The 27423-nt window shown below is 33.5% G+C and overlaps 1 protein-coding gene across 1 annotated transcript; it reads right to left on the bottom strand.

The window, feature by feature from the left end:
• Nucleotides 1-2380: 2380 nt before the first annotated feature.
• On the bottom strand, nt 2381-6974 carry LOC131606884 (GABA transporter 1-like). Its single transcript, XM_058878977.1, has 6 exons — nt 6705-6974; nt 4970-5200; nt 4791-4888; nt 3821-4007; nt 3377-3741; nt 2381-2894 (listed from the first exon to the last, which is right to left on the bottom strand). Exons 1-6 carry the CDS (start codon nt 6805-6807, stop codon nt 2514-2516), a joined length of 1365 nt encoding a protein of 454 aa, XP_058734960.1. The 5' UTR covers nt 6808-6974; the 3' UTR covers nt 2381-2513.
• Nucleotides 6975-27423: the final 20449 nt, after the last annotated feature.

Below are 27423 nucleotides of genomic sequence, written 5' to 3'. Positions count from 1 at the left end.
GTGGAAAGTATTGTGAGAAGCATCCAGAAGTGTACTGATGCTACTAACATGGTTTGGTTATATTCTAAACCTGTTTTGGATAACTGGATTAGGTCATAAATCCCTAGTTCCTTCCAAAATGAAGCCTTTTGTTTTTCTACTTTGGTTAACCAAGCATAATACAGGTCCGGATCTTTTTCTAAAGGAATTGACCTAAAGACTTTCACGAAATTGGTTACGTAGTTTAACCTAATTTTTTCTAAGGCCGTAGTAGCTTCAATCGAAGTATCATCTGCATTGTCAGGTTTAGCTAAGATTGGATGGCCATCTTCATCTATTTTGTTCTTACTAACCAAAGACCTAGTTTTATAATAAGAAGGGAAAATTTTACCCAGAGAAGGGTTGTTTCCTCCAGGTAAAGGACCCATGAAGGCATGAGTTTTTCCAGAAAGTTCAAAAGGAATGATTACCTGAGAAGCGTAGATAGCGCGGGCCTCTGCGGCATTTGGGTTTGGAATATGTTGTTGATTCCCTATCTGTGTGGGATTTTAAAGCTTTTGAATAGGTTGGAGAGCATTTAAAGAAGACGCCATGGATGAGTTTGATTTAAAGAACTAGGTTAAACAAAACCAAAGAGGATTTCTTTTCTGTGGTAATTGCAGGAGAATGAAAGTGGAAGTTGTGTGAAGGCAAAGGTTCAAGTATTTAAAAGTTTAATGGAAACCCTTTCAAATCTTTTGGATAAAGGTCAAAGGACACGCGACAAACGTTGATTTAATCCAACGGTGGTCGAATAGTTGTTAGCCTTACTCCTAGTATATAGGAGTAATGACCACAAGTAATGACAAAACGTGGGAATGCACGTTCTGAGGAGACGTTTTTGAAAATGACAAGACGTTTTGAAAGTTGAGTCTTAAATGATTATGACGTTAGTCAGTTGTCTTGGAACTCTAAAGAATGATTAAGACGAAATCTCATCACGACAAGAAACGCCTATTTCTCTTGCTTTCGAAACAGGCATTTATTGGGGGCAATTTGTTGGCTGGAGATTTCGTTTGAAGAAAATGTTCTTTGAAGGATTAAAGTTCAAGGAAGAATGGTTAATGATGACCATTTCTAGAAATAAAATGGCTACTGATGGCCATGTTCGAGGATGTTGTTTAAGTTGAAACAAAGATAATAAGTATTGGAGCTAGTTCGAAGTAAATTATCTTTAAGACCTAAGCGTTTTTACGAAATACGAAGGGTACTGAAGCTTGGCGTGTTTTCGTAGCATTCTCGGTTCTGATCATGTTGCCACGTATCGAAAGAGGATTCAGGAGGGTGGATTTGAATTTCGAAATAGTCTGTGTAACCGAACAAGGACAGATGGCGCCCCAGGGATTCGAAGCGTATGCATGTGAGCAATGTGGCATCATGTTAGTATAGGACCGTTAGGGTCGAAATTAGTATAAATAAGGGTCTTAATGTTAGGATTCCGGGTGTTCATTTTGTACAAATCACTCACAAATTACTCAAGTATCAAGCGTTAAGAGAACGAGTTCGCTGAGAAATATACGTATGACACCACCATCTTAAATACGTCTGTATTCATCTTTATGCAAGTATCTTTTCAATATTTTTCTATCTTTTGTTACATTCCAGCCATTTACTTTCTTGCAACTTTATCTTTCGTTTTAACTTACTTCGAAGCATTTACTTTCTGCAATTTACATTCATGTATTCTAAGTTTCTTGCAAGTTTATCTTTACTCCATCTTTCGCCAGAGTTATATTTACGTGTATAATAAGGTGATTGTTAGTCTTTACATTTTGACTATTTATTTCTAATATCGAAGATCAAGTAATCAACCAATATGAACCAATTCATCACAAATAACAACCTTTTTGACTATGTCCTAGGATCAATCTAGTCGATCCTGCGAGTAACCAAAGTATATTCTATAGTTTGGAAGACTAGCGGTTGTTTCCCGGAAATCACCGTAAACAGTAAGTCTGTTGGAAGAGATGATATTTCGAACACGGTGATAGAAGCATAGTTTAGAAATAAGTTTAGGGTGTTTCAATAGAGAAGATGTTCGAATTAGAGACCATTCAATTTTGCATGAGAGATGAATGTGAAATTGAAGATTGAAAAATAAATTTAGTTTTGAAAAATACATGAAAAAGAGATTTCAACTCGGTTGGATCTCCCAACCAAGGTCATATATAAATTTTTGAAAAAGCTCCATGTGAAATACAAAGTTGAGATTTCCTCTCAATTTTGCCGATGAAGTAGTTAGTTGAAATTAGTTTTAGATAGTTACCATGTTTACATGAACCCAATATGAGGCTAGTAGCAATATGATGAAAAAGGCATCATTAAAAGTAATGTAAAATAGGCAATATTATATAAAATCGTGTGACATATAAATGAAACATTTATTATTATAAAATTGGCCAGACTTCTTAGGATGGCCTAAAAAGATCATACATTAGTAAATAGTTGATTATTTTAGGCATCAAGGCCAAACTTCTTAGGATGGCCTAACATGATCATACATTAGCAAATAGTTGATAATTTTTGGCATCAAGGGCTATTTGCCTAACAGCTGCAATTGTTGCTATAGCTCCCAATATAGAGAAAACAACAGCAATTGTTACATTCAACCAGAAAATGGGACTTCTCTTAGATGGCTTAAATGTCAAGTTATAGAAAATTACAGGCAAAATGAAGTCAAGTGGCATAAATCCAAAAGCTCCAATAAGAGAATTTATGTCCCCAAAAAATGGAAGCATGGCTGCTAGAATGGTTGCGATAATAATACTTAATGACCGAGAAATCACTCGAGGGATAACATTGCGTTTTGAAAACTCAGGACTTTTTGGATCTCCAAATGATTGCTCTAATACTTCATTTGTAGGTTGCAAGTACACCTGCATTTAAATCCTTTAGTTTATTTTGTTAAGGTTGATATATATCATACATTAGTTATGAAACACTTACATTCAAAGACAGTGACACAAAGTATGATACATTTGACACTAATAAAAATTAGAAAAATCAATCAATTAAATATATTCATGTGTCATGTTGGTGTTGGAAACTGTCATATGTCGAGCAACGACATATGTTAGATATTGAACATGTCTTCTATCAGAAGAAGTGTTAGTTACACATGTGAGACACTAAATACACCTTATATTAAAAAGAAGTGTCAAATGTCAGATACTAACATATGTCAGACACATTAGAAAGCGTCTTCCATCAGAAGAAGTGTCACATGTCATACGCTGACACATATCATAAGGAATTTTGATGTGTTAGACACTCTAACACATGTCAGACACTAAATACGTCTTCTATTAGAAAAAGTATTTGTGTTAGAGAGACTATTACTAGATGATGAGAACCTTACCGCAGCAACTGCTGATAACTGTGCTATAGTAAAAATATTGCTCATATAAATAAACCATTTGGGTAACAACGGCTTCCCATTATCCACAAAATTGCTTAAGATAAGACCTTGAGATTCATTTCCAAATGCCCAATATCCAGATATAGTAACGCTAAAGAAAGTGAGAATAACTATGGTAAAACAAACACTCAATCCCTTTAACATCTTTCCTTTAATTGGTGGAGCTATTGTAGCCTGAGTTTCAGGAATGATTCCATTTCCATAGGAAGTGACAATGATGCTAAGAGCATTGAAGATTCCGAAAACTCGATTTTCGGTATCACCTTTCAGAGAATAATTCTTTTCTGGTCCTTTTGATGAGTTTCCTATAATAACATTGGTGAAGTTTAGAGCAAAACAATATATTTCAATAGCATAAAATGAAAATTAATGAGTAGAAAATACCAATATATATAGAACCAGCAACAGCACAACCACTATAGAGTAAGCATAGAACCAATGAGACAAGATTAATATGTCTCAATGAGTGAAAAGATGGGATTTGAGCCAAAATTAACATGAAGCAACCAAATATGATGACAAAATTGTAAAGCTTCATAGAGCCATTTGGACTTGACAACACATAAATTGCCTGTGGAAAAATAAAATATATAAGCATGTAACAAAAAGATAATGCAATATGCGTGTCTCTATTAGGATTCAAATTGGATGTGGTCTAAAGATTTGCGGCCCCTTGATTAAGATTAAATCGTTTATATTATAAAATTTATTTAAGATTAATAAATATAATAAAAATTAATCTTAATGTCTATATTGTCTTTTTAATCAAACGATCATACATAATTCAGACAGAAGAACTAGATGCAATCAAAAAATTTAAAGATGGTCTTTTATCACAAAAACAATCGTAACAAAATAGTATAAAAGATTTCGATGTCATTATTTAGCGTTTTAATTCAAAGAAAAAATCACATACCAAAAGTTGTTACGTCGCGAAATGCAATTACGACATCGTTACATATATGAAATTTTTAGAATCAAAATATAAAATACATAACACAAAAAATATTCTTTATAACGACAGAATTTGAACTAAAATTTTATTTTAAATCAATAATACAATCAAATTGTGATTAATTCACATTAAAACGACCACACTATTTAATGCAACATCTGTATCACACAACCGTAAAAGCCTTTTTTTTTCAACGATAATAATATATAACGTATCATCTGTATCAGACGAAATTGCAAAAGGCTTTACGTGATGACGACAATATGTGACACACCATTTGTATTAATTGAAATCGCAAAAGTCTTAATGCTTTATGCTGGTGCCACAATATTCACAATATTTGATTCAATCATGATTATCGTTATATATTAGTATATGTATGAAAGAGTTGAAAATTACCTTCATGCATTGACCACCAAGAAGAATACAAGCAACAAGAACCCCATAGCATACTGCTAATTGAATTGGCCCCACAAAGTAATGACTCCACTTAGGACCTGCTAAGGCAGGTTTCACATTAGTTTGAATATAACAAACACTATTAGAATGTCATATAATTTAGGTCAGAGGAAATATACCTAAAATGTCGCGAGCCATGTCTCGAAATCGAAGCTGACGATTACCCAAATTAGCTTGGTGTTCAAGAACCAAAGATAGTAAATTGTAGGAATAAAAAGTAACCATAGCTGCAATTACTAAGAAAAATATTCCAAGAGTCCATCCAAGAAAAGTGAAAGCATAAGGAAGACTTAAAAGTGGTGCTGCCACAATTGTTGATGTTAAGTGGTAACCACAATGCATCCACGAACCTAAAAAAAAAGAAAGAATATGTTAAGAGCAAAAAAAAACAAACAAAAAAATAAATAGTAAATATCTAACATTTATTTATTTAACTTCAAAATTTTATATTTTAAAGATTTAAATTAAGACTCTGTGTGTATACCAAAATAAATAGCAATAATTAATAAATTACTTTATAATAAATAAGTTATAATAATTCTCAATATCAAAGAGTACTATGCATATATAGAATAGAAACACTCTACCAAAAAAAAAAAAAAAGAATAGAAACACCTAATAAATTGTGTCCTTACTTTTTAATGGTAAATTAAATTCTCTTAAAAGTTATATTTATAATTTTAAGAAACACAATATCATTATGCATGAGTCTTAAATTTTTTACTAAATTTTAAAAATAAGTTATACTTCATGGTTTTATAATTTAGCAGATGATAAGAAACAAGATAATTGATTTATTTATAGTAGTATTTGATAAGATAAACATTTGAACCAATATATAAAATAACATTAGATTTATTTAATTATAATTAATATAAAAAAAATAAAATGGAGGATAAAATAATAACCTATAAATTTAATGCTATTGGAATTAAGACTGGTGATAGATGTACAACCATTGTTCGTACTTTAATCACTTGGTTAACTATATATAAAAACGAGGTTAACTATACAACGTCAATTTCAATTGAATAGTTGTTTAAGGTATCGGATATGACATGACTAAATAAACATTGTATCGTCAATTGAATAGTTGTTTAAGGTATCGAATATGACATGACTAAAATAAACATCGTATCGTCAATTGAATAGTTGTTTAAGGTATCGAATATGACATGACTAAAATAAACATCGTATCGTCAATTGAATATCGAATATGACATGACTAAAATAAACATCGTATCGATGAATCAGTATATTATATCATTGTTAACCTGAAACTTTGCTTGCAACCAACCTACACCATGTGTAACAATTATAATAATAATAATAATAATAATAATAATAATAATAATAATAATAATAATAATAATAATAATAATAATAATAATAATAATAATAATAATAAAAATAAAGTAGACAGCAAGAAAGACAAAATTGTATCACTATTTTGATTCTTCTAAAATAAAGTGATTAACAATCACATAAATAGAATCAAATTTTGAAAAAAAGTTTAATAGTCAGTTATAGGCTATCGCTCAATAAAAAAGTCATCAATTTCTTTGTATTATTTAAGTAATTTAAAAATATATTTGTGATTTGGAAAATTGTATTTATTATGAGCGTTATTGAGACGAATTAGCCATAAGGGTGTCCTCAGACATTTTTGCCGTAAAAATATAGAAGCTACAAAATTCAACTTCTACGTTGATGACTAAAATCATAGGAAGTAAGAGCTTACAATTTTAAAGCTATGTAATATATTTTAAGAATAAGAATAAACAAAAAAATAAAAGATTTATATTCCATAAGCAAGGAATTTGAGAAGGGTAAATAAATTAGGAGAAATAATACCTTTTGATTTGAGGACAAAGAGAGCACCTGCATCAACATCTTTTGGATGTTGAATTTGAATGTTTTCATGTTTTGCTATTGAGCTTGGAAGCACAGTCCCCATGTCTTCTCTAGCTAACAAGTTAGTAGTAACAATAGAGTGATATCAAAAGGCATGGTTTAAAACTATTACAACCTTGCTTAAATATAATATATCAAGGAATAAGATACTATAAACAATTTAATCACTTTGAGCAAATGATCTACTTAGCAAGGAATATGGTACTATGAGCAATTAATCCACTTTGAGCAATTGATCCACTTTGAGCAAGGAATACGATACTATGAGCAATTGATCCACTTTGCTTGATATAGCAATGAATAGTCAATGAGCATGTTTTCATGGACCCCAAATCAATTTGAATAATAATTGCAAATTAATTTTAAAAAATTAAAAAACAGTAAAAAATTAAATATTATTAAATGTATTTAATGTCATTTAATAAAAACCGTTTAAATTAAATTAAATTTAAGATTTTTATTTTTCAAAATCGAACTGAACCACGTGTATTTATTTTTATACTTATTTAGTTTTTATTAATATAATATGTTAGTTTAATTTATCATTTAAAAATATTTATTTTTTAATATTATTTAATAGATTAATTTAATTAATTATTTAATTTTTATTATTTTATTTGTTTTAAAACTAATCGATCATTCTTATTTTGTAATATAAATTTTCAATATACTATATACTATATATTATCTCAAATTTATTATTTATTAGTATTTTTATAATTTTAATAAAAATAATATAATTTATAATTTAAATATTTAAAAATTTATTCAAGTTAAACTGGATAAAATTGAACTCTCAATCGAATCAAACCTCAAATAAATTTATCTTTAGGTCACATGACCTTTTACCTCAAAATCAATGCGATCACTCATTTATATACTACTATTCAATATACTAGTATAAAAACAAAATTTTCAATGAGTAAGTCCAAAAAAAGTCTAAACAAGTCATTTTTCCTTTATAGTTTCCCCTCGATGACGTAATCATATCTTTGAAATGTGTGAAGTATTAAATACACGATAGATATTAATTAATTTAGATAAAATATTATTAATAAGTGTGAAGATACCATTACACGTCACATAATCTCATAGATAATTCATATTGACTTATATAATCACATCAAAACATCAAATAATAGATTAAATAATTAAATCTAATTATTGGGGTGTTAAAAACATCATCTTCTTTTTTAAGTTGTGGTATAGGGAAGATTCCTTTCAATTTTCTAGTAATTCCTGTTGGTTCTAACCATAAAACACAAGTTTTTTGGAGGCCAGTGGTGCGAAAATTAAAGTACAGGTTATCATCATGGAAGGGACGATTCTTGTTCATTGGAGGTAGAGTTACATTGATCAATTCTGTCTTAAATTCAGTTCCTATATATTTCTTGTCCTTTTTCAAAATTCCCAAGGTGGTGTTGAGGGAATTAATTACAATCCAGAGATAATTTTTGTGGAGTGGTGGAATAGAGAAGCCTGGTATTTCTTTGGTGAGTTGGATTAAAATTTGTAGGAGTAAAGAGGATGGTGATCTTGGTATAAGATGTCTTGAGGCTTTCAATGAGTCCCTCCTAAGTAAATGGAGATGGAGGTTTTTCGAAGACAAAGTTGCACTAGAGAAATCTATATTAGAAAACAGATACAGTCAACTGGAAGTTAATGTGTTGGTTTGTTGTTCATCAACTGTAATCCGTAGGTCACCCTTGTGGTGAGGGGACATTGTTTTTCACTACCCAATGAGAATTGCTTCGGATTAGTTTTTAGGTGGAATCTCTTGCAGATTGGGTGTAGGAAATATTATCAAATTCTGGGAAAGTAATTGGATAGGTGGTGTTCCATTGATGTTGGAATTTCTAGAAGTATTGACACTTGTAGAAAATCCGAATGCCTCAGTACAGGAGATGGGTGAATTCTTTGGCACCCAATGGTGCTGGAAAATTTTACCATATCAGGTGGTTCCCTTGGTTTTCGTCCAAGCTCGGTTAGAGGAAATGAAAATTATTCTTTAGTGCATAAGTCTAAGGGAGGGTGTTGCAAACAAGTTCATATGGTTTGAAAATTCAAATGGTGTTTATACTGTACGCCCGGGTTTTGTGGTGGTTTCAAGCTTGTGCAAACCAATGCCTATGAGTTTGAATCTATCGGTAGCAATAACTTATGGAAGAATTTACTTCCCTCAAAAGTTCAAGTGTTTGGTTGGCGTTGTTTTAAAGATAAATTGATTACAAAGGAACAATTGGCCAGAAGAGGAATCCTTATAGATAGAAGAGACAAGGTATGTGTTTTCTGCTTTGTTGAGAATGAATCCCTGGAGCACCTTTTAGTGCGTTGTCCATATTCAAAATTGGTGTGGAAAAATGTCTTGCTATGGCCCGGTGTACTCTAGGAAATAACATGGGAGTATTGAATCACATCTTATGGTTTGGAAATTCGCTGGTTGGTAACTTTTCCTCTAGAAAGAAATTGCTCTTTTGGTTAGCAACTTACTGGGAACTTTGGCTTATGAGAAATGCAATACTTTTCAAGGGGTAAGTTGTAGCACCCAAGACTGCTTTCTGAATTATCGACTGGCCCAACAAACCAACACGAGTCTTTTCAGCATGTTTTATCCTCACTCACACGCATTCTAGGAAACTTCTCAGAAGGTCACCCATTCAAATACTACTCCAAGTCAATCACGCTTAACTGTGAAGTTCTTATATATTAGAGCACAAAAAAGAAGATACATCTTATTGGTATAGGTAGTACCAATTAATCCTTATAAGGCTTCCTTCAACCATGAAGTCCCATACCTGCAGAGCCTCATGATCCCTCTCATTCCGATGTGAATTTAGCGACCACTTTTCGCCCTCTTTCGGCTTCAAGAGTGTCTCATTGTCATGCACCGACAACCATTCCCTGTCCTCGTTGGCCTCGGGTGTTACATGCCTATCGGATTTCGTTTGGTTCGTCCCCGTACCACATCCTACTGGGATAAGTATGCTCTGATACCATTTGTAACGCCTCATACTACTTTCAGGATTACCGACTGACCCCACAAACCAACACGAGTTTTTTCAGCATGTTTTGTCCTCACTCACACGCATTCCAGGAAACTTCCTAGAAGGTCACCCATCCAAATACAACTCCAAGTCAAGCACGTTTAAATGGGAGTTCTTATCTGTTAGGCTACCGAAAAGAAGATGCATCTTGTTGGTGTATGTAGTACCAATCAATCGTTATAAGCCTTCCTTCAACCATGCAGTCTCATACCTACACAGTCTCCAGATCCCTCTCATTCCAATGTGAATTCGGTGACCACTCCTCGCCCTCTTTCGGCCTCAGTGTGTCTCATTGTCATGCCTCGTACACCGACAACCACTCTCTGCCCTCGTTGGTCTCGGGTGTTACAGAAGTGTCGGTGAAGGCAAAAGTGTTCTCTTGACTTTGGAATGTAAAAGGATCAAGGTTTAAAATGTGTATTTCTTTTTTTTTTTCATGGTGCCAAAGTCCTTTGGACTCCACTAAACTCTTCTAATATTTTGTAATTGGGAGGGTACCCATAGTACTCTTTTTGATAATGAATTTCATTGCCTATAAAAAAAAAAGAATAATTTTGATTTTGTTGATGAATCTATTGTCATTGCTATTAAATTCGATCCAAATTTCAAAGCCTATAATTGTTGCAATATGTTAATCCATTCTTGAATCATAAATTCGATTGATGAATCAATTACTCAAAGTATCGTATTCCTTGTGAATTCTGTTTAATCTTCGAATAAACTTAAAGAAAGATTCTCTAAAGATGATTACATTCGCATTTATGAACTTCAGTGTGAGATTTTTGGGTTGAAACAAGAATCCCTATCTCTTTCTGAATTCTTAACCGCTCTTACGATTTTATGGCGGGAGTTTGAATCTTACTTGCATACACTAGTTTGCTCTTGTCCTAGTCGTTGTGTTTGTACAACTGATATTAAGAATGGTAAGAATCATCATGAAATTACAAGATCTATTCATTTTTTGACTCGCTTGAATGAACATTTTGACCTTGTTTTTGCTCAAATTTTACGGATGAATTTGTTACCAAAATCAACCTAATATTTTCTATGATTTTGCAACATGAAAGAAAATATAACACAGTCCTTTTTATTAGCCTAAGCTGCTTATCAACGCAATTGAGGTGCGAAGATTCAAAGGAGAAATATGTGGTTATGGTGCTCCATTACTCAACAATAATATATAACTTTGCTTAAATATAATATAGCAAAGAATACGATACTTTGAGCATAGATCCACTTTGCTTAAATATAATATCGCAAGGAATACGATACTTTGATTAATTAATCCACTTTGCTTAATTATAATATAGCAAATCAATTCATGTGATCAATGAGCAAGGTGATGTTATTTTCATGGACCATTCACTCACTAGGAAAGTTTTCATGGAGGTCATATATTTGAAACGTGTGAGGTGCTGAATTTAAGATGATATTTAATTAGTTAAAGTATTATCTATTTTTATTTCAATGAGGTATTAAATTTAAGATAGTGTTTTTTTATTTCACTTTTTCTATTTAAAATGTCATTCTGTATTCCGAATGGATCTCATGTCGATTATCCTATTCGAGACCGTATGTGTCAACCAATTACTTGTTTAACAAGCAACTGAAGTTATGCCCTTTTAGTTTGAAGTTATAGATTTTTTTGTTTGTTTGTATTTTTTACTTGACTTACTATTCTAGGTAGCAAATATTGTTAGAAGTTAGTTAGAGATGCAAGCTACTATATGTAGAAATTTGTAACTAACTAAATAATTAATTAGAATTCAGTTGAATCAATGTTTTTCTCTACAATTCATTTTTGTTTTCATTAATATTTTCATTATCGTGAAGAATTTCATGATGGTATCAGAACTTTTAAAAACTAATGATTGTTCAACATGATTTATGGGGTCACTGCAAATATTGTTAATTATCTGATTACAGATCTTTCACAAATTTTTAGAAATATCTTTTGTTTTTATGTATCTCATAGTCTTTCTTTTATTTTCATTAAATCAACCCTCAACCATTCCAATTATAATGCTTGTCCTCGATTAATGCGGTAAGCGCTTGGAGGTATGAATAAGTTTGTTTTTGTAGAAGTATCTGTTAGAACAAGATTTATTCTGATCAATATTCTTGTTTTGATGATAACAATATATATGAATTTTGTATAAGACAATGTGGTACTCTAATCCTTTGCATTTTCCATCTCAGGAAATATATAAAGAGTATGCACAAATCAGCGCTAAGAAGCACTGACTCAGAAGGTTCAGGATTGCAACATCAAAACATGCTCTCGCAAGACATCAGAAGATGGTCAAGCAGAATCAGAACATGGTCTATGAAGCATCAGAAGAACATGAAGTCAGAAGCAGAAGCACTGAAGTTCTTATGGTATCACACTCAAGCACTTCAAAGTCAAAAGACAAGAAGATGCTCTGCACCAAGTTGTGACTCTGATTATTCAAACGTTGTATTCACAAATCTGAGATCAGAAGCTAGTACTAGATGACAGGCTATTAGGTCTAATCTCTGACTGACAAAAGGAACGTTAGAAGCTACAAAAGGCAAAGTTAGTAAAAGCAGGAAAAGCATGGCTCGATGTAGTTGACAAAACAGTGAAAACATTAAATGCAAAGCTGTAGTATTCACGCAATGCATTAAATGCAACCCAACGGTCATCTTCTCAAACGCCTATAAATATGGAAGTTCTGATCAGAAGCAGAAAACCAACTCTTGCAAAAATACTGAAACGCTGTTCAAATCAAAGCTCACGAACTTCATCTTCAACCTCACAATCTCTTGTAATATTTAGTGAGTGTTAAGCTTAGAACTTAAGAGAAATATCACAGTTGTGATTATAGCTTTTTAAGAAGCAATTCATACTCTTGTAACATTGTTTGCTAAAGATTTCGTTTAGAAAGAATATTCTTTGAAGAGTTAGAATTCGAAGGAAGATGGTTACTGATGATCATTTCTGAGATTAAAAATGGCTACTGATGGCCCATGTTTCGATAATGATTGTTTGAGTTGGAACGAAGATAGTTAGAATTGGAGCTAATTCGAAGAGGGTTATCTTTGAGACTTAAATGTTTTACGAAATACGTAAGGTACTAGGGCTTAACGTGTTTTTCGTGGCATTCTCGGTTCTGATCACATTGCCACGCGTCAAAAGAGGATCCAGGCGGGAGGATTTGAATTTCGAAGTAGTCTGTGTAACCGCATAAGGACAGATGGCATCCCAGGGGTCCTTGTGGGCAATGTGGCATCAGATTAGTGTAGGACCGTTAGGGTCGAAATTAGTATAAATAAGGGTCTTAATGTTAGGATTCCGTGTGTTCATTTTGTACAAATCACTCACAAATTACTCAAGTACCAAGTGTTAAGAGAAAGAGTTCGCTGAGAAATGTACGTATGACACCAACACCAGTTTAATACGTTTGTATTTCATCTTTATGCAAAGTATCTTTTCCATATTACTGCTTTCGTTTACTTTCCGTCATTTACATTCTTGCACTTCTTTTGTTTTGTTTTGTTTTATTTCGAAGCATTTAACTCTCTGCACTTTACGATTCTTGCGCTTTACAGTTTTCTTGTATTTTTATCCTTATCTTACCCTTCGCCGGTGTTATATTTACGTGTATAACAAGGTGATTGTTAATCTTTGTTTCTTTGATCAATTATTTCTTATTTCGAGACAAGCCATCAACAGACATGATTCGAACTATCATAAATAACAAGCTTTTTGACTATGTCCTAGGATCAATCTAGTCGATCATGCGAGTAACCAAAATATATATATTATAGTTTGGAAGACTAGCGGTTGTTTATCGGAACTCATCGTAAACAAATTGGCACACCCGGTGGGACAATGTCAGACAGATTATTATTAATTGATTGTTTTGTTTTGTCTAGAAAATATCAAGACCTTGTATGAACCTTAGGAACGGTAAGTTAACCAAAAGTAAACCACTGATTCCAAAGCGAAGGTACAATAAGAAAATGGTCAATTCGACCAGTGGGGAAGGGAATCAGGATCCCCCACAAGGATCGGGAACAGTAGCAGCAAGTACTACCCATGTTTCGACTTCGACATCAGGAGCGTCAGATATACCACTGTAATACGGTGAACTGACTTTAATTGAAATGTCGCGGAAAGCAAGAGTCGCCACCGACTTTGATTTTATCCAAATTAATCAGAAAGGCTAAAAGAACGGGAAAAACCTTTTTAAAAGAAATTGAGTACGGGGGGTAATTTATGCAAAGGGATGGTGTAAGGCACCCTTTGCATCCATGGTTTTCCATGAGCTCTTAATTGCTTTGCTCGTTTTTTGAAAAGAAATGTAGAAGAAGTGAATACGGACTTTAGCTCGTAAATGAGCGTAGCCATTTTGAAGGTTTATGAGAAAGAATATGAAAAAGTTTTAGCCAGAGCAAGGCAACTAGGGGCAATTACCTTAATAATGTAGAAAATTAGTTCTTTTAGCCTTTCAAGGTGAAAGGGTCTATCCATGCCATAAGAGGGCAGGAAGCCTTTCATTTAGAGGTTGAAGGGTCGTCGCAATATCGTTCGCCATAAGATTGTCCCATGCCATAGAGAGGCAGGTAGTCTAAGGGAAGGATCAGAATAGCCTTTCGTTTAGGCAACCAGAGGATACCTCAGCCTTTCGTAGGCAACTTCCGAGGGACGAGATCATATTAGTGTATCGAAGGCAACATCATTAGGGACTTATGATCTTTGATTAATCGAGGCAACATGGCTGAGGTATCCTCGTATTCGAGGGACACGGCTATTCTGCAAAAAACACAAGGCAACAGGCAACAGGCAACAAGAGGGGTACCATAAAAGGTGCGTGGGTGCAACAATCACGTGATCAAATTCAGAATAAGTTATCTTGTAATTAGGTGATTCTAATTCAGTTCAGGGTTATCACTCCCTAGGATTACTAACCACAACAATTAATATTATACAGTTTAAGTGCCTTTAAGGCCAAACAATACAACTTCGGAGCAGATACAAAATATTATGGGAATGGGGGAGGAAAAGCAATAAAACCCCACAAGGCAGATAGTTCTGACATAAGTAATAATAAAGGAAAATAAAATAAATTGAGTTTCAGGGTTACCGAACATTTGAGCTTTGGTTTGTTAACCCTGAAAATTGGAAAAGGAAAAATAGACAGAAAAAGGGTGAGTGTAGGAAGAGTTCATTGACTTTTAAAGTTAAATCCTAATTTTTTTATAAGGCAAAAAATAAATGAATAAATAAATAATAATAAAAATCAGGGGACTTAGCTTTTGATCTGATATGGCGCGCGTAGTCGGAGGAAGCCTGGTGCTAACCCTGAAAAGTCAGACACAAAGAAGAGAAATTGTCAGTGCATTCAAGATTCATTATTTTATCCCCAACAGGCGAGTAAATAAATGGGGTTGGGTAAACCCTAAAAGGTTTAATGAAATCGAAAGTTAGATAAGCCAAAATAAAATTTAATAATTATAGGGTTAAACCTGATATTTTAATTAATTAACGTATAAAATTAAAGGATTATAAAGAAATTGAGTTTTCGATTAAATATAAGTAATTATAAAATTATTGTATAAAACTAATTTGTTAAATGGGTAAAGATGAATAAAAGAAATTATAAAAAAAAGCAAAGAAAAGGAATAAATGAATAAAAAGGAATTATGTAAATAAAGTAAAATAAAATAGAAACTTAGCTCTGGTTCAGGTGTGTTGAGGTTTGTAGGGTCTATGGTGGACCGTCATTCCCGAGCCTTCAGATTAGCCATCGCGTGAATCCAATGGTTGGTGTGTGCTAGCGTACCATGGTCATGCATAGAATGGGCCTAGCGAATCTGCAAGCAAAATAATTTAAAGAAAAAACATTTTGCCAACCTGGGATCGAACCCAGGTATTGATGGTCACGCCCTCCCATATCCAGCCAACCATACCACATGCTATTCGCTGTTAATTAATTCACAAGATAAAATAATATATGTAAAAAGAAGTTTATGGAAAAAGTCAAAAAAGAAATAGATTTGGACCCCACACGCGCCTGAGGACCAATCACGATAGGAGAGAAGTTCCACTTTTGTTTGATTGGCCAATGAGTGCTTGCTGCGTGGAGAGAGAGAGAGAGAGAGAGAGAGAGAGAGAGAGAGAGAGAGAGAGAGAGAGAGGAAATTCTGGACCAGCCAATACTAAAGCGCCACGCCTGCGGCCAGTTTTCAAACCACCGTGAGTGGTGGTTACCACCTTCTTCCCCGACACCATATATCAGCGTCGACCTGCACCAATCATCAAGAAAAGAAACCAAAGATACCCAGATACACTAAATTGGATGTTGCGAGTTCGATGGCGTAGTTAGTTTTTACTAATAACGCTCATAGATGCGAAAACGGAGAGGGATGAGCTTGATGCCCTTACAATGGCAAAAGCTCATTCCGGTACCTAAACTCATGGGCAAGGGTTCAAAATCGTTCTAAATATCCTCCTGATCAAGAATATACGTGTTACAACCATTTATATGCCATGAATGAAGAGTTTGAAATCCAAGAAACTTACCAAATCGGTGCAGTCGAGGGAGAGCCTTCCCGAATTCTTGGAAGATGATTGACCTTATGGATCAGTCCCTGGGCATCTCAGGAGGTGCTTGGTGATGTTAGTTTACTTGGACAAGGCCTGGAAATCGAACTCCAGTGGTTCAAGTTTCTTGAGATTTTTTGGAATTTTTGGAACCCTCTTCCCTTGGCCTTTTTCCGTCCCCTAATTCTTTAGCATGCCTTGAGTATTTATAGTGATGAATTAGGGCAAAGGTTTGATTCAGAAATAAGATGATTGATTAAATAAAATTTGAACAAAATATTTGATTCAAACTATTCTATTTTTGTCTTAATCTCTCTCAAATCTCTTTCACGTGTATCATTAGTATTATGAATCAATTAGAATCAAATGAAATTAATCACACAATTTTGAATATTATTTTATAAATTTATTTGATTTAATTTTGAATTTAAATGAATAAAATCAAAATTAAAAGAAATAAAAATCATAAAATGAAGATAAATAGCTTTATGGGCCTTTCATGAGATCCTTATCACGTTCATAACTCAACAATATGGGCCCATTTGGAAACAATTGGAGTTCTTGACCTTTCCTCTTCATGCATACCCTTGAAAATCGATGAAATTGCACACCTTGCCATTTCCTCGTACTTCAATATTTTTTCAAGTTCTTGGACTTTTTAGAATCCCTGAAGAGTCCTCTAACCAATGTTTTTGGTCCCATGTCAAAATGATTTTCCATGCTCCTTGTGTGTTCTTTTGAAGAAAATGACTTTTGGTTGACTTTTGAAAAGGACCTATAATGTTTTGGTCCATATCTCTTAAATGAAGCTTTTTTAGACTTGGCATGTGAGAGACAAATTTGTAGAGAATTCAATTTCCTTCAAAATGCGATTTGGATGGAAAATTTCTGATGTTCCATGTAGGAGTTATGGCTGGTCAAAGTTTAGTTGACTTTCTCCTATGAAAACCCTAATTTAGAAAATTTTGGAATAGTTGATTTATGATCTTTCCTTGATGAACCATGATCAATTCTTAAACAAATGGTGAATGATACTTCAAAATAAGGATGTTGACAAAAAATCAGGAGTTTTGACTGTACTTTGACCCTAGTTGGCTTTTAGGTCAACCTAGTCGACTGTTGACTTTCTGAACAATTGAGTGATCAATCTTTTGAATTGAGACCTAAAACTTGTCATGGAGGTAATGTGGGATATCATAGCCCATGTGGGATACCTTGGAGCCTTTGGTTCACTGATTTTCCCTCAGAATAACAAGACCCTAATTCTCTGAGTTTTATTTATGAGAGTGTGTCTTGGAGCTTTGTACTTTGATTTGAATTTGAATAGGAGAAATAGTATGGGCAAATTTTGGGGTATGACAACCACCACCATCAGGGTCCGCGGCCATAGTTAGTTCCCAGGCTGTTCCAAAAAATACAATTGCAGGGACAATCCCAGTCTCTAGTTCGCTGGACTTGAAGCTTTGTTAGAATTAGGGGCAACCAGAGTCGAAATTAAAGGAGACTCCAAACTAGTTATTAAGCAACTGACGAAGGAATACAAATGTATCAAAGAGAATTTGATCATGTATTTTGTCATAGCGAACAGGCTGCTTAAAAAATTCGAGTACGTGGATTTAAGTCACGTTTCAAGATTGAATAATCAAGAAGCAAATGATTTGGCACAGTTAGCCTCAGGATACAGAGTATCACAAGAAAAACTAGAAGAGCTGATCAAAGTAAGAGGCAAAGCAATGGCCACCAAGCTTTCCCCAAGTGATCTGGAGAATTCACAATTAGGTTTCACTAACAAAGAGGAGTTTGAAGTTTTAAATATAGACTCTTTAGCAGACACAGATTGGAGGAGTCCAATTGTGAACTATTTAAAAGATCCTTCGACAGACACGGATAGAAAGGTAAAGTATCGAGCCTTATCATACTTCTTGATGGGAAATGAATTGTTTAAGAAGACTCCTGAAGGAGTTTTGCTAAAATTTTTGGGTGAAGCGGAAGCATATTTGGCCCTCTCAAATGTACATAGTGGAGCATGTGGTGCACACCAAGCGGGGCACAAAATGAAATGGCTTTTGTTTCGGTACGGAATGTATTGGCCCTCTATGTTAAAAGATTGCATAGAATTTGCTAAAGGATGTCAAGAGTGTCAAGAACATGCAGGTATTCAACATGCTCCTGCAAATGAATAAAGTTCAATAATAAAAACATGGCCTTTCAGAGGTTGGGCACTAGATTTAATTGAGGAAATCCACCCCAAGTCTTCTAAAGGTCAAAGATATATTCTAGTAGGGATAGACTACTTCACAAAATGGGTCGAAGCGATACCACTTGCAAATGTAGATCAAGAGGCAGTGATTGAGTTTATCCAAAGACACATTATATACAGATTCGAAATCCCGGAGAGTATAACCACAAATCAAGGATCGGTGTTTATTGGGCGAAAGATGCAAGATTTCGCCAAAGAAATGGGGTTCAAGTTGTTTACTTCTACACCTTACTACGCTCAGGCAAATGGACAAGTTGAAGCAGAAAATAAAATAATAATTGGTCTCATAAAGAAACACGTAGGGAAAAAACCCAAGAGTTGGCATAAAACTTTGGACCCAGCATTCTGGGCCTGTCGAACATCGCCAAAAGAAGCTACAAACACCACACCTTTCCAATTGACATTCGGACACGATGCAGTGCTCCCAGTTGAGATCTACTTGCAATCAGTATGAATCCAAAGACAGGCAGAAATTCCTCCAAGACAGACTTCGAGCGCTGGAGATGATAAAAAGACAAAAAGAAAGGGTGTCCAGAGCATACAATAAAAAGGTGAAAGGTAAAACATTTATTAATAATGACTTAGTTTGGAAAGTTATTTTACCTATAGATCGAAAGAATCAGGCACTAGGTAAATGGTCCCCACACTGGGAAGGACCCTTTCGAATCTTAAAAGTATTCTCGAATAACACTTACGAGATAGAAGAATTGGCAGAAGATCGCAGGATCTTAAGAGTAAATGGGAAGTATCTGAAAAGATACAAACCAAGCATTCACGAAGTAAAAATTGCAAAAATGTAGATATTCAGAGTATACTATGTAGGCCAAAATGGTTGAACAAACACCAAAATGGCTTCGTGTTCAAGCAAGATATTTGGCAAATAAAGTAAAAAAGACAAAGCAATGCCAAAATATTTTTCATTAAGAATAGGAGATTACATTCATTTTGGAGATTGTGTTTCCACCAACTACAGAATTAAAAGCATACTAGAGGCTAAACAAAAGGAGCATTCAAAATTAGAAACAATAAAGCTAAGACCTATATCACCTCCATCAAAAAGCTTCAGACAACGCACCCTCTAGTTAATCCTTTGTTCTAGACCCTTCAAGGATAGCAGGGGCAAGCTTTCTACTTCGAACATGTATAGAGATCCCGACCTACGCATTCTTCTCACTATCCCCTTTTTGAGAAACATGTAGGACAACAATATTCCATAAGGAAGACATGTCACTACACCTTGACGAGAGGCAGCCATAGAAACAGCTTCGACAAGTGTTTGAAGATCAGGAGTGGAAAGTTGATTTTCTTTCCCCGAAGGGCACAGAGTATGAACTCCAGATCCTCCATCATGATGTTGTCTAGATCATGGTTTCGTGGACGAAAGTTGCCCACTAAAAGCTGGTGCCAAATCCTAATGACTTTAGCGCTAAAGGGATCATTGTCCATGAGGGCCCTCAACATAACATAGGTAGTCATGTTAATGGTGTTGTCATCAAACGTTTCTCCAAGATTGTTACATCTCAGCAGGTCAGAGATGGTTGAGGGAGTAATGGTAATGTGAGCCCTTCAAACCTCAAACACAATGGTGGTTCTCCCTTCTAGATCTATGCGCAGGGACGCAAACATCCAGAAATCTGCTAACATGTTAGGATAAACAGACCCCTCCAGAATTTCGTGATAAAACTGGAGTTGTTGGTTGGCCAAGAGTGCGCTGATACTAATGTGGTTCTCATCAAACTCTTCCTCAGAAAGTTTGAATTCCTTTTTGATGCAGGATCTAATGGTAGCATAAGTCAAGGGTTGCGCCATTTGAGAAAGAGAATGCAAAAGATTTTGTCAAACTCTGTATTTGAAAGAATGTAAGGAGAAGAGAGCAAACTTTGATAAGAGTTTGGGGAAAGTATGAAGAAAGGAGTAGAATGCTAACGCTTTATATAGAATACATTGGCCATAAAAGAACGGTTCATTTTTTAGTGTTGATTGGACTGCGTTTGGTATCTCCAAGAGAAGTTATGGCCTCCGCCGTTTCCCACCTTGGAAGTTGAAGTGTAATCATGTTGAAAACTGATACACGCACGTCTCAAATAGACGTTTTGTAAAAGGTGATGTCATCATTTAATGATGGTTACGGCTAAGGGAAGTGGAAACGTCAAGTCTAGGCTTGAGAGGCTGCGAAGAGTAATCATGTCACGTGGGTACATTATCAAAATCATTATGATAATAAAAATAATTTTGGCAATTTTTAGGAATTGCTAAAACGCTACTCATGACAACTGCAGAATTAGATGTATAGAAGATTGAAAGACAAAATTGCATATATATTCCTGAGAAAGTCTAATTACAAAATAAACTAAGTACGGAACACAAAAGGGCAATACAAGGTTCAAAGTAACTAATTAAAGTCCCTAGGAAGATTATCTTTCATCTTCGAATATTGAGTTTCCCATAAAGACATACAACGTTCGATTAATGCCTGTTGTCTTTTCAGCTCTTCGATTTCTGGCACTAGCTTATGTGCCGTTTCGAAGTGTCGAATCCCGGACTACGCTACTTCAGTCAATTCTTGCTGATTGGTCTGTTGGATTGCTGCCTGACGTGACTGGGCATTCTTTATCTTCTCTTCGAGGAGTGCAATTTCTTGTTTCCAGGATTTGATATTTTCTTCACAAGCTTCATACTCCTTCTGGTTCTTTGAGCGTTCAAGCTTAAAGGCGTCAGCCTTTTCTGTTGTATCATTAGCAGCCTTCCATGAGGAACTATGAGAAGTTACCTTTGCTGTGAGTTGCTCGTCAACATTTCATTTTCGAAGAATATTAGATTGAAGTTGATCAATCATAGAACCCAGTAAAACAATCACTTCCGAAACCTCCTCTAAGACCAGAAGTAAATCCACTTTCTTCAAAAGATTGTTTAAGCTATGGCATTTGGTGGAATCCTTGCTTAGAACTTCAACGAGGTTGGTTTCAAAGAACTTTTCCCTTATTTGACGAAGGAGATTAGGAATATCATCCTTGTCACTAGACTCTGCTTGGACATTAGGAGAAGTTTCAAGCCCAATGGGCAAAACGTTATCAACACTCATCATGGTCTTGAGGAAGCTAACGGGATCAGTTTTCTTGAGTTGCTCAAGTTCTGGAGGAGTAAGCATTGTTGGGCCCGGCTTCGAAGTAGTCACAGGAGTAACTATAGTCCCGAAGGTCAAAGTTTCATGAGGACCAGGCGTAGGCAAGTTGGAAGTTTCCTCCGCATGGTCTTGTTCAGATATAGTATCTTCGCTGCCAGTTGGTTGTCCAGCTGCATTATCACTATCTGAACATTGAGGATTTTCCCCCATATTGTCATCTTGATGAGTAGGTGGAGAGTCATCATTTGAATGGCTTTCTTCAGTAGCCACAGTTGGAATGATGGTTGCAAGGGGCTGAGCGTCTTCGACAACCGGAGAAAGCACAGGAGATTTTTGTCAAGAAACACCTGTGTTGAACAGTTAGAATTAATCAAAATGGAAAGGTTGCAAGAAGTTCATTTGTCATTAGAAAAGGAATACACTTACCTTGAAGATTGTCAAGATCAATGTTGAGACTAAATGTCTTGAGGTCAGAAGTAGCCGTACCCACATCATCCTACATTTATAAGGTAAGATGTTGAACCTAATCATTAAAATAAAATTTATAAAGATGATTATGTTATGAAATCAAAATACCTTGGTTGGAGCGTTGTCTGGACTTGAGTTGTGGCTCTCTACAATGGGGATAGTACTAGCAGCTTTTAAGGGTGATTCCTCAGAAGATACCTTGTCACTCGATGAAGTAAGCTTCGAAGTCCCAGATCCCTTTCCTTTGGCTGAAGGGGTGGCAGCTTTCTGTCTTTTCTTCAGTGCTTGTCTAGTACGAGGAGGAGATTTATCTTCGTCATTTGAAGCATCTGTTTGAGGAACTTTTCGCTTCGAAGATGCTGGAGGTTTCGAGCTCTGAAAATACATATTAAAACCAAGTGAGTAATATTCATAAGATTACACAAGTCAAAATGTAAAGTATGTATGTACCGTAGGTTTCTTGCCAATGGTGACAGAATCACTCCCACTTGTCTTGGTGCTCCTCGAAGCTCCAGAACCCTTCTGTGCAGGGGCTTCCTTGATATTTCTCTTTCGAGTAACGGCTGTGAACAAAATGAAAATCAGTATTTCAGTGAAGAAGGAAAAGTTAGTTGAAGGATTTTCTAAACCCTAACCTTCAGGTATTGGAGTCAAAGACACGCGGCAGGCGTTGATTTAATCCAACGGCAGTCGGATAATTATTAGCATTACTCCTAGTATATAGGAGTAATGATCAAGAAGTAATGCCAGAACGTGGGAATGTAAGTTCTAAGAAGACATCTTTGAAAATGACAAGACTTTTTGAAAGTGGAGTCATAAATGATTATGACGTTAGTCAGTTGTCTTGGAACTCTAAGAAGTGAGTAAAACGAAATCTCATCATGACAAGAAACGCCTATTTCTCTTGTTTTCGAAACAGGCATTTATTGGGGGCAATTTGTTGGCTGAAGATTTCGTTTAGAAAGAATATTCTCTGAAGAGTTAGAATTCGAAGGAAGATGGTTACTGATGACCATTTCTGAGATTAAAACTGGCTACTGATGGCCATGTTTCGAGAATGATTATTTGAGTTGGAACGAAGATAGTTAGAATTGGAGATAATTCAAAGAGGGTTATCTTTGAGACTTAAACGTTTTACGAAATACGTAAGGTACTGAGGCTTAACGTGTTTTTCGTGGCATTCTCGGTTCTGATCACGTTGCCACGCGTCAAAAGAGGATTCAGGCGGGAGGATTTGAATTTCGAAGTAGTCTGTGTAACCGCACAAGGACAGATGGCATCCCAGGGGTTCTTGTGGGCAACGTGGCATCAGATTAGTGTAGGACCGTTAGGGTCGAAATTAGTATAAATAAGGGTCTTAATGTTAGGATTCCGTGTGTTCATTTTGCACAAATCACTCACAAATTACTCAAGTACCAAGTGTTAAGAGAAAGAGTTTGCTGAGAAATGTACGTATGACACCAACACCAGTTTAATACGTTTGTATTTTATCTTTATGCAAAGTATCTTTTCCATATTACTGCTTTCGTTTACTTTCCGTCATTTACATTCTTGCACTTCTTTTATTTTGTTTTGTTTTATTTCGAAGCATTTAACTCTCTGCACTTTACGATTCTTGCGCTTTACAGTTTTCTTGTATTTTTATCCTTATCTTACCCTTAGCCGGTGTTATATTTACGTGTATAACAAGGTGATTGTTAATCTTTGTTTCTTTGATCAATTATTTCTTATTTCGAGACAAGCCATCAATAGACATAATTCGAACTATCATAAATAACAAGCTTTTTGACTACGTCCTAGGATCAATCTAGTCGATCAATGGAGTAACCAAAATATATATATATATTATAGTTTGGAAGACTAGCGGTTGTTTACCGGAAATCACCGTAAACAAACATTTATTTTACATTGATTGTAAAAGTTTCCTAGAGTGATCAGTGAGATCAGCAGACTCTAGAAGACTTAGAAGTTATCTAAGTGGTGATTTCCTAGAGTGATCCGTATACTCTAGAAGACTTAGAAGTTAACATCGAACCAGGATAAAAATAATTGTGTTCATTGTTTTTATCTTAAGAGTTTTTAAAGTCACACTTATTCAACCCCTCCCCCCCTTCCTAAGTGTTTTTCTATTCTTCAGTATCTATTGCCATCCCTACTGAATTTCACCAAAATTTCAAAGCCTCGAATAGTTGCAGTTGTTAGATTATTTATTTTAATTAATCAAATATGGATTGACACAATTAATTATTAGTAAATTATATTATGGTCAATTGATATTAAACACTAATTATATATGAATTTTTTAATTGGGCTTTATGCCTGAATGGACTGTGATGGGTTGGACTATTCTGTTAAGCCCAATGAGAGGTCCTTGCCCTCAGCCGTTTAGCTATTTAAGCGTTGCCCCATTAGACGATTAATATACAGTGAAAACCCTATACAACAATGAGGGTAGTAATCTTTTCATACTCACTATTTGACGGCAATCTCATCAATCCTACAAGGTACACCGTTCTTATTATTCTTAATTATTGATTGATGAAATAATATGCTATAATTTGTATCTATTCGATTCAGTTAAATCTATCAATTGGTATCAGAGTTTAATAGATACATGTTATGGCTATTAGTAATTGTATGAACCCTATTTATTTTATATTCAAGTACTTATTTATACAAATTATCGATGAATTTCAAGATTTGGATCAGAATAAAGTACTTCTATTAATTGAAATTTTAAATTGGGGTTTGTAAACTAATAGGGCTTTTATAGCCATTAGCAATCTTCTGTCAATATACGTCAAAATCTGATCCATGGTTTTATTATACATGATGTGTATTACGACTGATTTCTGATTTTTATATATCGACTTGTACAAATAGAAAAATACAGATATTAATAAGTCTATTAAATAAAGATATATATTATTGATCGATTTAGCCATTTTTTTTGTCTTCCTTTATTATATGATAAATCTTTTTTTTTTTTTTAATTTCAATCTTGAACCTATTACAATGAAACTGAATATTTTTTGAGGGAATACTTGAAAAATTGTTCGATTATATATATATATATATATATATATATATATATATATATATATATATATATATATATATATATAATTAATTCTGGGATCGCATACATTAATTTTTTATTGAGTTTCATAAAAGGTCTTCATAATTTGCAGAATAATAGTCAACTATTATCTGAAAATTTTGGAGCTGAATTTTAACAAAAAAAAAATTGTATTTGATGGTATAATGGGATTCAATTGGGTCATGCTGTGGTAGAACATTTTGTTCTTTAATGAAATCTTGATTAAAAAAAATTGGGTCATGTGGTGGAAATCACTAATTTTTAACAATCGTTTTTAATAATGATATATTGTAATTATATTATATTGATTTATTTTAAGAATAAATTGTATTTTAATATCACATTCTCAAAATTGTGTCAAATGTTTTGTAGAGATTTTTTACTCTTATTGTGACATCTTGATATTATGTGTCATTAAAGATATCAATTTATTTTGATTATATAATAAATCGATTTGATATTTTATTTTATTTTATTTATGGAATAAAATTATGATTTTATTTATGACCGGAATATCTTTTCAATTATCAGTACAATAATGTATCCTAATTTCTCAATAATTTAAAATTGAGATAAGGGGGTTGAAAAATTACTCTACGACACTTATAACATATGCATTGTTGTGTACATCTGAGATTTAATTAGATTGTGCTCATAAAAATCAGTTATATTCGACAACTATTTTTTGGTATGTTATAATGGAAATTGGTGTTATTTCATGTTGATACATTAATTTAATATACTAATATTATTTTAAATAAAATAAAATTATGATTTTATTAATATTCTGGATATAATATCCTTGTATTGTATGAATTTTTTATTATCATAATTTATTTTGTTATTATGGTTTTTATTGATATGTGGACCATTTGAGATGATATTGTAATTCTTTCAAAATCATCAAAAAGTCATTAAAGTTTACTAATTCTATTTACAAGAATAAATGTCACATTCTCGTTGAGGTTAGTCATGATTTGATTTTGAATCTTTTATGACTTATTATACAATTGCATTTAAAGAGAAATTTGTTTTTAATATTATCTACTCCTTTGAAAATAATAAAATGTGTATTTATATAAAGTTATTATTTTTCTAGAATATTATGAAAATTAAAACTCTCTATTTACTATCATAAATTGATTTTTTTTGTATACTCAAATAAATAAAATTTAATCTTATGAGTATATTTGAAATCTTATTAATTTGAGAGTTTTATTGTAGAGAATAACACTTCATTTATATAATTGTAATCTCACATATCGTGGATACAATTATACAAATTTTTCTATTTTGAGTAAAATATAATTATTTTAATTTGTATGATTGTAACGCACCTATCGTGAGTATAATTGTATAAATTTTGTTTACTAAAATAATTAAAATTATTTTAATTTTAATTATAATAAATAATAAATATTATATTCACACCCTATCGGGTTTGTTATTATTAATATAATTTATTTTGTTCAATGTACTTGTGATTTATGATTATTAAATTATGGTTCGAATACCCTATCCGTTTTAGAATTTCAATGACATAATATTTGTACATTGTTGTTATATTTCCTTTTAAAGACATGTAATATTTTGATTTATGAAATTCAATAATTTATTTTAATTTTATTTTTTTGTTAAAATATATTTCAATTCCCTTTGTATTATGTAAGTGATTGACATACCATATCGGTGTGACATTACATGATCAGTTGTGATAGAGAAAATAGTTGAGTATTTGTATGAATATGTTAAAACTCTTACATTAATAATTCAACTATTTTTCTCTATCAAGTGGGAGAATTTAACATGTCAATTATATAAAAATAAGAAATAAATATTATTCATTTAGTATAATATTATTTTATTGAGACTTATATTGAGGATAGTGTAGTCTTATGTTATCGATGTAAATTTATTACTACTTGTGTTATATCTTCAATATTAATTGAATTAAAGTCTCATATTTATCCGCTGCGTATAACATAATATGTTTCTCAAATGTGTGTAGTTGTATTTGTAGCATTTGAGTTTTGAGTGAATTATTAAGATGTTGTATATAATCTTATATTTAAAATTATAGGGATTTGAGGAT

Source organism: Vicia villosa, linkage group LG5, assembly GCF_029867415.1.
Source record: "Vicia villosa cultivar HV-30 ecotype Madison, WI linkage group LG5, Vvil1.0, whole genome shotgun sequence".
NCBI classification, from domain to species: Eukaryota; Viridiplantae; Streptophyta; class Magnoliopsida; order Fabales; family Fabaceae; genus Vicia; species Vicia villosa.
Note: the sequence above shows the minus strand (reverse complement) of the source record. Positions and strands in the feature narration are given on the sequence as shown.

Coding starts and splice junctions, on each gene's coding strand:
- LOC131606884 (XM_058878977.1), bottom strand. CDS start 6,807: ATGGGGACTGTGCTTCCAAGCTCAATAGCAAAACATGAAAACATTCAA. Junction 4,008..4,790: donor TTGGTGGTCAATGCATGAAG/GTAATTTTCAAC, acceptor ATTTTTCCACAG/GCAATTTATGTGTTGTCAAG. Junction 3,742..3,820: donor TGCTGGTTCTATATATATTG/GTATTTTCTACT, acceptor ATGTTATTATAG/GAAACTCATCAAAAGGACCA.